Below are 14387 nucleotides of genomic sequence, written 5' to 3' on the forward strand. Positions count from 1 at the left end.
ATTAATACAATTGTCTATCAAAAGTGTTAAATGAAATAAGCATTCATAATGTTTTCATGAATAAAGCGTTTTCCAGCCTAAAAGACACTGTTCAACAAACAATGTCTGATAAATGGAAACATCTAAGTAAATATTGAATATTTTTCCAAATTAAATGCTACTTTAAAAGCACAAAATCATGCTAAATGGTTGTACTACGAATTATGTCTAAACACTCTCTAAATGTAAGAACATTAAACGCTTGAACATATTGTACTTCTCGGTCTACTTTGCTTTTGTTCTCTTTATCTGTGCAAATAATGACAATATCAAGCTTTATTCAAAAGCCCTACACATGGATTAGAAAGACGTTGAGAGATAGGAATGTATTCCTCGAATGTTTCCTTAAAACTTTATGTCTTGTCATAGTCATACAAGCTCTCACTTATAAGGCAATGTTCTTCTTCCCAAGATGCATAATAGTACAAATCTTCGTACTAAAAGCCACTTACTCTTAAGGAGTTCAACTCTCTTTGAGTAATGGATCTTTCTCGAAGATGATTATAGAAGGAGGACTTGCTGAAGAGATAGAAGAACCTTGATCATTGAATCTTTACGCTATTATTCTCTTTCAAAAGCTTACATTGTCTAAGTCTTTTCTTTGAACAAGAAAAAGTCATTTCAAGTGACCAGATTTCATTGTATCAAAAATATCCTCTCTTTGAGAGTTTGTTGAATTTGTACTTGTAAACCAAAACATGTTGATTGTGCTTGTAGATTTAGAAGTGAATTAAAACACTTGTTTGTTTAGTTCAAGTAAACTAAACAGTCTAGTCAAGTAGACAAGTATGAACAAGAAGTGGTTGATAATACTTATATATAAGAATATGTTGTACTCATTATAATATGATTAAAGACTAGTGAAATCCCTCCTAAAAAGAACTAATATAAAATTTTGTGTTAATAGTTTAGCTTATTAAACGTTTTCCTATATACTAATTTAAAATCACAAACGTTTAAACAACTATATCTCTAACTCTTCCAAAGAACTATATTTAACTTCTCAATAGTCATTAAATTTTATTTTGTGAAACGCATTTATTATGCTATCTTGTAATTTACAATTAAATTTTCATCTTTATTCAGTGTTTTAGTTTTTTTTTTATTATTTCAAGCTGATAAGATTTATTACAAGATAAAAAAAATAGAATTACGGATTTTTAAAATTTTTCAAATAAATTAGAAGACCATAACATGATTAAGCCTAAGAAAATTTAGAATAATAGAAGACAATAATGATGAGGAAATTCACATTAAGTATTTTGAAACATAAGTCACATTTTTTATTTATAGTTCCATGAAAAGAATAGAGAAACAAAGCCTGAGAAAAAAAAATGAAACAACTACAAAAACATAAATAAATAAACAATATAAGTGGATGAAACAACAACAACAAAACAGATGTCAAATATTAGATTAGATAAATTCATATTTTCTCAAATAGTTTGTTTTCTTTGTAAAATAGATTAATACATTTAAGTTTAATTATTCTAGTCAACCTTTCACAATTAACGAAAATAAATATTAACACAGACACACGACTCTTTCTGCTGCTGTTTTTTAAATTTCAAATGTAATAATTAATATATGTTAATTTTCAAACTTTATATAGATTTCCTTTTGATCGTGCTGGAATAGAAAACTGAGTGCAAGACATTTTGAAAGTAGCTGCCTTGCAATGACTGAATCCACCATCCAGAATCTTTTCTCCAAGACGGTTCTTCACGCGTAGGGTTCTTCTGTCTGGCGCCAAGAAACTTCCTTTTCCTTAACACCAACTCTCCCAACACATTCATTCTTTTTACTAGAAGTCTATGCTTTTGGTCATCTTTTTACCATTTATGACACACTTTCTGCACACGGGAAAAATAAAAAGTTGTCGCAATCAGCTACATTTCATGGTCAACAACGCCAAAAGCCGTCCTTTTTGAGCTTGGATCCTGCAAGAAGCAAATATCCTTTTCTTGAATCTTAATCTGGAGCTTCAGTTTGTGTTTTCACTTGGAGGGTGATTGATGCTTCGACACCTACCCAAGATTTTGTTTTGTTTGGAGTTGTTTTCTGATTGATGCATGTGGTGGGGTTTGGCTGGACTTGATCTGAATCGATAAAAGTTTGAAGCTTTGGAGAGGGGCAAGTATTTTTGTTTGATCTTGAAGTTTTGTTTTTTGCTGCAACTCTTGGTTGGTCTTGGGAGATTCACCTCTGTAAGGTACCGAGTGGGGTTCTGTTGAAGAATTGAAGTGGTTTGGAGCTGGATTGTGAAAAGAAGGTTCCTTTTTTTTTCTTGGGGCTGTTTGTCGGCGATGAAGGGATTGAAGGGGGATTTTGTCCTTTGGTGAAATGAAAAGCATATCAAACACTTGGAATGGGAATTAAAAAACATATGGTTAACGTAAAGGCTAGCTTAGGTGTTCTTGTGGTTCTTCTTCTTGTAGCAGCAGTCAGTCCTTTGGAGAAGAAGGAAACAGAAGATCATTTTGTTAGAAAGTTTCTTGATCCAGCATCTGGGTTGTTCGATGAACACACGGTAAGGCTCCCTATGTTCGGATTTTGTAGGTTTCTTTTATATATTTGGTTTGGTTTTTTGTTCAAATAACAAAAATCCAAAAGGTGATCAACTGATCATGGTATTGGAGCTCAGAAATTTTGGTTTCTTAACCTGAGTGAGGTGTTTGCCTTTTGTTTAAGGGTTGGTGTGAATGCTTTGTTTCACTTTCTCATTCTTATCTGAATTCTCTTAGACTGGCATTTCTTTCATTTGGCAATCCCAATCCCAATAATGCTATAAGCTTTTTAGCCCAGATATGCTATAGTTTTTGTGCTTTTGCTGCATAATTCTTAACTCCTAAGAAAATGGGAGTCTCTGGTTAATATGAAATATATTTTGGCTTCTCATAGAGGTAGCTACATAAAAGTAACTAATCTTGCAACCAATTTGAGCCTCACATTGAGCTAGTTAACATGGTTACCTAAATCCTTGATTCACTCAAGTTTTGGTCAAAATTGGTCTTAGTGCTTATAGTCCAAAGTTGTTGTTATTGGTCCTTGCTTTTATATAATTGGAATCATCGTTTCGGGACTATGTAAATTTTGACAGTAAACGAAGGGACCTAAAACACGTTTTATCTTAATAGTAAGATGCTCTGATGATATTTGGGTCTAGAGCCAGAAGAAGTTGTTCCAATGTCTGTCAACATTTTTGTAAACTGCGAAGCTCTAAACTGTTTGTCAGTGATATTGATTGCATAGAGACATCTCACATTTAGATTAAATGCAAGTATTTCCCACCTTTACTGCACATTTGGCTAGGTCTAGTTAGTCAAATTCTGTTGCTATCTTCTGCATAACACATTGCATATAGAATAGTGGTTAGAGAAGAGGAATGACTATAGTACATTTCACTACTAGTTATTTTCCAGCGTGATATCTTGGTCTTACATTGAACAGTGAACTATGCATCCTCTTGTTTTGCATTTTCTGTGTCCACAGATTAAAATGTTACATCCTTAACCGGAGATCTTACATTTATGCAAAGTTTTAGTTTTAGTATGTTGTATTGTATGATTGCCATAGTATATAAATACTAATTTTGAGAGATAGTCATCTGTTAAATACTCTATTGCATACACAAACTTGATGAAGTTATGTTTGCTTGAGCATTCCTTCCAAGTTATTTTTCTAAATTGTTTTGTAATTGTTACTAGTTGTCATCTGACACTAAATTATAGGGACTTCATTGTTTTATTATTATTCGTTAGATTTGGGAATATATAACTCTAAAATTTGTTTCCATGATTTGTAAGTTTAATTAGATAGACTCTAAAAGTTGTTAAGTTACATGACTGCAGGCAAAAGTCTTATGGAAATATTGCAGGGAAGGTTTATTTCATTTAGTGAAAGATGTTGAGAATCATGATTTGTGTCTTTCATGGGAATTATCTGGCAGCACCAATATAATCAGCTCAGAAATTCAACCATTAGCACGAGAAGAGACCAAAAAATTTATCAATGCTTACTGTTCTCAATTCAAGGACAACATTCTTCACTGTTTGAGAAAAGATAATCCCCCATTACCTGATTCAGGAAAAGAGGATGATTCCAATATTTGGCATGTCACTTATATGGGACCACTTTTTTCCAGATCCAGTGCTCCTACGAGAAATTTTGGTCGTATTTTGCTCCAGCACATATCACAACCACCTAGTCCAGGCCCTGCACCTAGTTTAGCACCATCTTCTGAACCCAGTCCAGCACCATCTTCTGAACCCAGTCCAGCACCATCATCTGAACCCAGTCCAGTACCATCACCTCATTCTCCAGTACATCATCTTCCTAGACCACTGCAACCTTCTGCACCAGCACCTTTTTTTCCAAAATTGACACCACCAGCAGCTTCAGATATTTCTGCTCCTCCATCTCCGGAAATTGACAAACAGGAAGATAGTGACAGTAATAAAAAAACAGTTGTTCTTTCAGTAGTTATAACTGCATTGTTGACATTTATAGCTGCAGCACTGCTCTTTTTATGCTGGAGGCGGCATCAGAGGACTGGCCATGTTAGACTAAATGATGATAGGCCTCTTCTCAGCTTGAGCATGAGTGACTACTCTGTTGGTATGTATCATTTAATTCATTTTGTACCTTGTTATAATACGTTGTACTAGTCTTGACAAAGTGGACTTATCCTACAGGTCCTTCCAGTTTTTCTTTTGGGAATTCAATGAAAGGGGAGAAACCTGGGTTTCAGTCAGCTAGTAATAGTTTAGTAGACAATAAGTATACTGTGCAAGAAAGTCAATCAATAGGAGTTCATAATGCTGCTACAGGGTCACCATTTGAACTGAAACCTCCTCCCGGTAGGATGGGAATCATTCCTTCTGGAATGCCTCCCTTAAAGCCTCCACCAGGAAGCTTAAAGCCTCCACCAGGAAGGTTAAATCCTCCTCCAGGCAGATTAAACCCGCTTCCTCCTGAGCCACCTTCATTTAGGCCTTTGGATGCTGCAGCTCCTCCAGCATCTACCACTACTGTTGCTGCAGTTCCTCCTCCTGCCCCTCAAAAGCCTGCTAGCATTCCACCTACTCGACCACCTCAACCACCAATGGGTGCCAAACCTAGCCCACCTCCACCAGCACTAGCTGGTTCCAGACCAGGTCCTCCTCAACCACCTCCAGCACCAGCTGTTTCCAGACCTGGTCCTCCTCCTCCACCACCCCCGGCACCAGCTGGTATTAAACCTGGTCCTCCTCCACCACCACCCCTAGCACCAGGTGGTTCCAAACCTGGTCCTCGGCCACCACCACTACCTCCTGTTAATGGTGTAGCTCCTCCTCGACCTCCTCCATTTGGCTCAAAGGTGCCCCAGCCTTTGGCTAGTGGATCAAAAGCTACAGTTGCAAGTGAAGTTGATGCTCCCAAAGCCAAGCTAAAGCCCTTCTTCTGGGATAAGGTTCAAGCAAACCCAGATCAATCAATGGTTTGGAATCAAATCAAATCAGGATCATTCCAGTAAGGAATAAATACCAATCCTCTTTTATTTATCAAATATAATTTATCATTAATGTCCTCAAATGACAAACATTTTACAGATTTAATGAGGAAATGATAGAGACGCTTTTTGGCTATAATGCTGTGGATAAGAACAACGGTCAAAGACAGAAAGAGTCTTCCTCTCAAGACCCTTCACCTCAGTTTGTCCAGATCATTGACAAAAAGAAAGCACAAAATTTATTGATTCTGTTGCGAGCATTGAATGTGACAATGGAAGAAGTTTGTGATGCGCTTTATGAGGGTGCTTTCTTGCTCCTTCAATTTTCCTCTAGAATTGCTTATAACTGTAACATTAATATTGGTTCTTCTGGTGCACCCATATTTTATAGGTTTTAATATTGTTCTAAAATTATTTGATTATCGTATGTTGAGTACTAGGGAAGATAGATTGTGGTAGTCCTGCCTATGCTTGATACAATATTTTACTGAACAAATGGATTAACACCTTTGAACCTTATTTTAATTTGAATCCACACAATTGCAATAATATATGTATCATGTTTTAAGAATTTTTCATACTTTTTTAAATACTAATGTGTCACATATTGTATCTTGTTATTTTCAAAATAAATGTATTTTCATATCGGATATGTGTTGTATACAATACACGTATTGTATTTGGGTATCATATAGAAAAGTTGTTTAGTTGGACTGTTCCACACTTGTATGAAAGACTTTCTCAACCTCATTTTGGCTGAACAGGACATGAGCTACCCCCAGAGTTCCTTCAAACTTTGCTAAAGATGGCACCAACATCAGATGAAGAACTTAAGCTCAGACGTTTTGATGGTGATCTATCTCAACTTGGTCCTGCTGACAGTTTCCTCAAAACCCTAGTTGACATTCCATTTGCATTCAAAAGAATGGAAGCTCTGCTTTTCATGGGCTCATTTAAAGAGGAGCTTGGAACTACTATGGAGTCCTTTTACATTTTGGAGGTATACATCATACGTGTGGTTGCTTTGGTTATGCTCTTTCCGTCTCATGAATCATGGTGATTTAAATTTTTACTTGAACTGATTCCAACTGAGATTTTAGAATTACCTGAGTATGTACTATACCTATATCATCCTAATATGGCTACTGCCAATCACAGAACATCAATGGTATCATAGGAAACTGGTAAATACCTGGCTGAGTATGTTGTTTGTTGCCAAATTTCATTTTATTCAGATGTTGGTATCATTCGATGTTTTGGTTTAATGCCAAAATTATTTGAATATGAAGTATTTATTTCATCTGTCAAATCACTGCATGATTACTTTGTTACTCTGTTTCATTTTTCGTACATATCTATGTTAAATATACATGTAATTCAAGTAAATTTATGATTAATGTAAAATTCAGAGTTTGAATGCAGTTAGTGATCAGTTAGTTTTAAAAATGCTATCGAACATTGCCTGGATAGTTTAGTTTTATGCTATGTTAATTGATTTTAAACCATGTTCTGTAATTGATATCCTATTGTCGTTTTGGAATCTCTGTTCATATTTGTTTACTTTATTATCTTCCTGTTACCTTGGAGAAATAATCTTATTCTTCTTGCAATTGTACCAGGTTGCTTGTAAGGAACTAAGGAGTAGCCGGCTATTTCTGAAGCTTCTTGAAGCTGTTCTCAAAACTGGCAATCGAATGAATGATGGAACTTTCCGTGGTGGTGCTCAAGCATTTAAACTTGATACACTTCTGAAATTGTCTGATGTAAAAGGAACAGATGGGAAGACTACACTCTTACACTTTGTTGTTCTAGAGATTATCCGTTCTGAGGGCATAAAAGCCGTCAGAAAATCCAAAGATAGCCAGAATTTGTCTATTATTAAATCAGATGACCTTCAGGATAGTATTCAAGAAACAGAAGATCACTACCATGAAATTGGCCTTCAGGTGGTTTCACACTTGAGCAGTGAACTTGAGAATGTGAAAAAAGCAGCAGTTATAGACGCAGACAGCTTAACAGGAACCACTGCCAAACTTGGCGAAGGTCTAGTAAACACACGAGACTTGATAAATAAAAACATGAAGAATGTGAAGGAAGACAGGGGGTTTTGTGAGACAGTGAAAAGTTTTGTGCAGAATGCTGAGGCTGATGTTAAGAAACTGCTGGAAGAGGAGAAGAAGATCATGGCTTTGGTGAAGAACACTGGTGATTACTTTCATGGGAATGCTGGGAAGAATGAAGGCTTAAGGCTGTTCATAGTAGTACGGGACTTCTTACTAATGCTGGATAAAATATGCAAGGAGTTGATAGACACACAGAAGAAGCAAGCAAAAACGGTAAAACAAGAGAATCCCAGGGGACAGTCGTCCTCCGAAACAAGGCCACCACCTGATCTTCGACAGCGGCTCTTCCCAGCAATTGCTGAAAGGAGGATGATTGACATTAGTTCAGATGATGAGAGTCCATAGATTCAAGTTGAAAGTGGTATTGAAACTGTTCCCTTACTAACATATATACTTGTATTGCTTAGAACAATTGAAGACTTGCATATTGTTTGGCCTGGCTTTTCTAGATGTTAAAATCTATTTTAATGCTGAAAGCTATTTTGATGTTAAGAGATTTAATTGAAAGTTAAACTTGCTAGATAGTTTGTCAACTTGTATAGGTGAGGAAGATGAGAAACACATAAAATTAGTTTATCTTGCTACTTTTAAAATGTCCTTTGAAGGAATGACAAATATTTTTACTGTCAGTATAATTGTTTTTGGTGCTATCATTGAATCACCAACTATTATGTATAATAAGTTTGTATACTTTAGAGGAGTGCTAGAAACACACTCTTTCTCACACACCTCCCATAAGTTAAAATTCATTGCAAACTACAAAATCATGAAAGAGAATCATGAAGTAGGATGTGGAACCCACAAATTTGTTTATTTAACTTTTCTCTTATTTTAATAATAATTAACGTTTAAAATGATATAAAAAATTATTTCTTATTGGCTGACAACGTAAAAATTTTACTTTTACAGTATATGTTCACTAAAGTCTTTATAAAGAGAAGCTCCTATTATGATTTAGGCATTCTGTAGAATTCAGTTTGGCTTTGCTTCAACTTTAAGAAGAAAAGTATCAAATACTATCCAAATTTATTATGTTATTGATCATTGATATTTGAATTTGAACTGATAGTTCTTTTGGCTTACTTGTGCAGAGGGATGGTTGCATGTGTTTTTCATGAATGATGGAAGTGGCATATATTTTTCACTTCTCAAACTAAATGTCATATGTACAGACCTGGCTGGAGCTGTTATCAAGAAATGCAATTGCTTTCTATCATCATTGATGTGCTTCATAGTTTGAGATAGCCACTTCTGGAACTAAAGTTTGTGTAGGGTCTTGATTTTTTTCTCTTCATGATTCTTTATTGAATTTAGTATGTTAGTTCATTTATTTATTGAAAGGGGAAGCAGAATGTAGCATATTACTTTTCTTTAAGGAACTTCAAATTGCATTATTTTTTAACTTTTGATTTAACAAGAAGATTGCGTGATAATGGAAAAGCAACCCATGTAGTAATCATATTAGTAGATTGTTAGGAATTTTAACGAGTTTAAGTTCTATTCGCAAGTTTAATATAAAGTATAAATAAGGAAGAAGATTTTTAATGAGTTTTCATTGGTGTTGAATTTTTCGTGGGAATTTTCCTTAAAAAAAATAGTCTAGGACAGCATGATTAAGAACTTGACAGAAAATTAAATTAAACTATGATCCAATGCTAATGCAAGCATTATGGGCCCACATCGGTTAAAATGTTAACCAAGCATTATGGCCATAGGTTAAAATGTTAACTAAGCATCTCTGTTGTGGTCTACACGTCTATTAGATGATGATGAGAGTACATTTATCTACAACATTGCTTGGTGGGACTAATGATTAATACACAAGACTTTATTTTATAGTGGTCACCTTTGTTATTTGGATTTGTATTTTTTTTTTATAAATTTATCATTTATAAGATAATCTATTTATATTATTCATTAATCGGTAACTTTATTGACAGATTAGTAATAGTAATGTTGAAAGGGTTAATTTTAAATAGCGCAAATGTTTCAATAGTTGATTTGCTTTGGATTCCTAATTATTTGCACAAGTTAGAGGATAATGTGACACTTTATATCAAATAGGTCTTGGTATTCCTAAATCATGTTTTTAATTTATGTTCAGATCAATTGGGTTGATAAATGTTGTACCAATTATATGAAACTACGTCCAATAGCATATTATTTATTTATTTATTTTGAAGTAGATATAGATCCTAAAAGGGTTGCATATGTTCTTGATTTTTGGTTTCATCCTCCTTGTCAATGGTTAAAATTCAATGGTTAAAAGGGTTGCATATGTTCTTTGATACTTTTATTATTCCTAGAAATAGATAAGTGTTTTGTTTTATAAGTAGTAATACTATACATACTCACTTTTCATTTGTTTACATTTATTGAAAAACTTGTTGAGTTTAACATTATCTCCATTATATCTCAAAGTGACATTTGGTGTAATAATGTTTATATCTCCTAGTCTTTTGGAGATAATGTTTATATAATTTAAATGTTTATATCATCTATTGCCAACAACTTTTCTTTATTATTCATTGGAATATCTCTATGTCTTCTCCACAACGTTGGCATTGCCTCTGAAGTGTAGAGTGTTGCTGTAGTGTTGATTGTTGGTGAAATATTCCTTTTCTCAAAGTGGATACTATAGTTCTCAATGTTCTTCTTGTAAGAAAATTTGTCACACTCAAAGCAAATCCTTCTCCATACATGATTTTCCTAACAAGATAGCAAACATATTTCATTCTAATAAAGTTGAACCATATTTTTCTTATAAAGAATGTAAAGAATATATCAGTTTAAAGTTCAACCACCAAGCACAACCTTTAATTAGTTTATCAAAAGTTTGCATCTCTCAAACCTTGGAATGGTAAAGTTCATGGATAATTGACTCATATGCTTTAGATTACATATCTAGTTAGGTTCCTTATTTTATTCCATTTCTCATCCTAAAATTCCTCAAGTTATTACTTAAGCATATGCATCCAAAGTTACATCTTAAAAAGTTTGTCAAATATCTCTCTCTATCTTTGAACTTAAAACATGTTCCTTTTGTCCTTAATTTTAATATAATTTCTTTAAGTCAATTAAATAAATACTTAATTTTCTCTATAACATTTGATGTAATTTCTTTTGTTATTCAAGAGTGTATGTTATACACCTTTAAACAAAGATTAGAAAAATAAGACAAAGAACAACTAGAGATAAACTCCCAAACTGAATATTTCACTTATTAGTTGTAAAAGAACAATGTTTACAAGGAAAAAATTTCTTTCATACAAGGTCTTTCCTACAATGTCAAAGACTTTCAATACAAGAAAGATATCTCTCTAAGACCTCCCAAAGGAAAACATATTTTGTCTTCTTTTCTAAAAGAAAAATAAAAATTTGAATTAAAATACAACTTTGTCCCTTTTGTATAATTCATTTTTTTATATTTGGATCCAAGTCGAGTTTAATTTTTTGGGTTCCATTATTTTATCACTTTTACTGATGATTATTGTTGCTATTGTTGGATTTACTTAACGAAGATTGATACAAACTTTTGAAAATCTTCATGTCATTCCTTAAAGAAACATTACTAGAAATTTTCATGTTTAGTGAAATTTTTCTTGCAAATCTGTTATAAAATTTTGCAAGACCTTTTTTTTGTCATTTTTTCTAAGTTTTAATTATTTCATGGGTAATTATTTCTTACAAAATTATAAAATTCACAAGTATTTCCTACAAAGTTTTCTGTGAATAATATTTTGCAAAAACAAAAGAAAAAAATTGGTAGCAATTTCTTGCAAATTATATTTCATGACAAAATTTATAAGTGTTTCTTAAGAAAAAAAATTTCAAAACAGAATTGACAATAAATATATGTTTGTTTAGTAGTGAAATGAAGAATCAATTTGTTTAAGTGATCAAGATCTTGAGGAGTAATAATACCAAACAATACTTTTCTTCTAGTTTTTTTTTCACTTTTTTAAACTCTCAAAGCATTTTACATCAGTCTACATGTCCTCCTACACCTTAGCAAAATAGTATAGCAAAGAAAAAGAATAGACACTTAGTTGTAACTGTTTGTATCTTGAAGCTTAGTGCCAATGTTGTTGTCCATCACTAGGGTGATGTCATTCTTTATGCATGTTATTTTATAAAAGTTGGATCTAATTGTGCAATTGATTGCCTCAAAGCTTGACTAGTAGCAAAATGACATATCAAAATTCATGGGCTTGACTATTGTGATACTTCATTAGTAGCCAAAATGATTATCAAACTTTTTCTTGCCATGACAATCATTTGTCATTGGCCTCATTATCACTTAGATATTGAGAAACACCTATGTAGTCATTCTTAGACATAAGACCTAAAAATCTCAAATATTTTTGACATAGTAGTTTAATCAAAGGAAGGAGTTTTAATTTGTCAAAGGAAATATATCGTTGTAATTTGGTCTCATCATCAATTAGTTAGATATTGAGAAACACCTATGTAGTCATTCTCAGACATAAGACCTAAAAATCTCAAATATTTGTTGGCATAGTAGTTCAATTAAAGGAAGGAGTTATAATTTGTCAAAGGAAATATATCTTGACATCCTAAAAGAGACTAACATAATTGATTGTAAACTAATGGGTTGTCCATGGATCCAAACTTATTTATCTTACCATTACTAGACCATACTTATCTTTTTGTAATGGGAGCTGAGTTAGTTCATATATAATTATTGTATTGATCATTGAAATGTTGTAATTCGAATTCTAAGATATCTAAAAACACATTAGGACAAGGATTACTTAATGAATATGAAGGAAATACCCAAGTCTTTAGACTGATTGAGTTAATTCTCTTATGGACAAACACTTTACTATAAGATAGTATTTTTTTTTTCAAAGGAAATATTGTCTCTTTGAAGAGTAAGAAATAAAATGTTGTTGCATGGTCAACTAAGGAAGTTGAGTATATGAAAATGGCATCCCTCACTTTTGAGCTTATATGGATAAAATAATTCCTCTGAGAATTAGATTTTTGTGAGATTCAACCAATGAAGATAGATTGTGATAACTTAGTTGTTGTTCACATTGCTTCCAATATGTGTTCCTTTAAAGTACTAAAAACATAGATATTGATTGTCACTTTGTTGGAAAAGAATTATTATCCAAGAAAAATTATATTGAGTTTGTCATATCTATTGGTCAACTTACAAATGTATTAATAAAATCCTTAAGAGAACCTCAAATTGAATTTATTTATTTTAAGTATATACCATTTGTATGTTCTAATTTTTGAGAAATATATTAGAATATGTGTTAAATATAGATAGTTGCAAAAATAGATATTTAATTTAAGTTATTACCAGCTCCTTGTTAACATTAAATACCTTAAATAGTTAGCATAATTACCTAGAGATTCTTAATGTATTTTTCTTTTATAAATAATATAAATGAAAAAGATTTTCAATCTCTTAAGCTCTTTTTATCTCATACTATTAGTCATAAGTGTCTTTTAGTCCAGGTCAAAAGTATCTTATCTTTCTAAACACATGAAAAGACAACACACTGTACTCTAAAAGAAAAAATATTCTAAATATGATCATTTTAACTTTAATAATCTTATCCCAACAAAAACTGGAATTAAAAATAAAAGAAAAAATATTCCAAACATGGTCATGTTAACTTTAATAATCTTATCCCAACAAAAACTAGAATTAAAAACATTTATAGCGTTTATGAGAATGAAAAAAAAAAAAACTCCAAAAGTTGATATATTATTAAAGTGTTGATAGTTTATCTTCTTTTAATCTTTCAAGATATAAAATTTTGAAAAAAAAAACATAATACTTTAACACGATGTCAACTCAATTTTTCTCTTGGAGAGTATTGTTGAATAGAGGGGCAAAATAGAAAAATTTAAGGAGGACAAAATTACAACCAGAAAATATTGCAAAGTGTTTTATAGGAATTGGAAGAGGAACGTGTATCACACTTTTTTTTACATGCAAAATTGCAAACAAAGTTTGGAACATGGCCAATTAATGGATATAGGTATAATTTTTGTACAACATTGTTAAAGTGTAATGCAAATTCTAGAAGAATATAGAAGCTCTTAAGAAAAAAGAGTTATAATGTAAATTGGGCCTATAAGATAAAAATCCAAGACTAGAGAAGGTCCAAAACTAAAGAAGGTCCAAAATAGAATTATAGAAATATCCTATCTAGAAGGATTCTAGAATGATGTATAAAAATATCTAGGGATGCTTATCCATAAGATGCATCTAGATAAGGTTAGAATTATAGGAATGTTTTAGAAAAATCTAGAAGATGAATAATGACCCTTAGATTAATGTTGTGGTGGCAANATCCTAACCATTGGTTAAGGAGGTGCCACTAGTATAAATAGGGATGATTGAATCTTTTGTAATCAAGCCAAAAAGAAACAAAGCAAGATATCTATCACAACAAAAGACAACTACAACACCTCTTTCAACTATTATCTCCATATTTTCTCTGCATTCCACTATCTCTACTCCATCAACTATTCCTTTCACAACCTTTAAAATACTAACAGTGGTACCAGAACCGGGTTCGGTCATCTACTGGGCGTAGATAAAATTTTCAATTACCTTAAACAAAACTATAACTCCATTGTGTACTACCTCCAAAATATTTTCTCAACTCATGGCAACTACCAATCAAACATCATCAATTCCAGTACCTATTTTCACAAGAGAAAATTATGATTTCTAGAGTGTCAAA

General features: G+C 32.5%; 1 protein-coding gene across 1 annotated transcript; it reads left to right on the top strand.

The window, feature by feature from the left end:
* Window positions 1-1681: 1681 nt before the first annotated feature.
* On the top strand, window positions 1682-9032 carry LOC106756297 (formin-like protein 3). Its single transcript, XM_014638670.2, has 7 exons — window positions 1682-2569; window positions 3891-4656; window positions 4734-5550; window positions 5631-5833; window positions 6295-6530; window positions 7150-8014; window positions 8745-9032. Exons 1-6 carry the CDS (start codon window positions 2408-2410, stop codon window positions 7996-7998), a joined length of 3033 nt encoding a protein of 1010 aa, XP_014494156.1. The 5' UTR covers window positions 1682-2407; the 3' UTR covers window positions 7999-8014; window positions 8745-9032.
* Window positions 9033-14387: the final 5355 nt, after the last annotated feature.

The sequence above is a fragment of the Vigna radiata genome, chromosome 2 (genome assembly GCF_000741045.1).
Source record: "Vigna radiata var. radiata cultivar VC1973A chromosome 2, Vradiata_ver6, whole genome shotgun sequence".
Classification (NCBI taxonomy): Eukaryota; Viridiplantae; Streptophyta; class Magnoliopsida; order Fabales; family Fabaceae; genus Vigna; species Vigna radiata.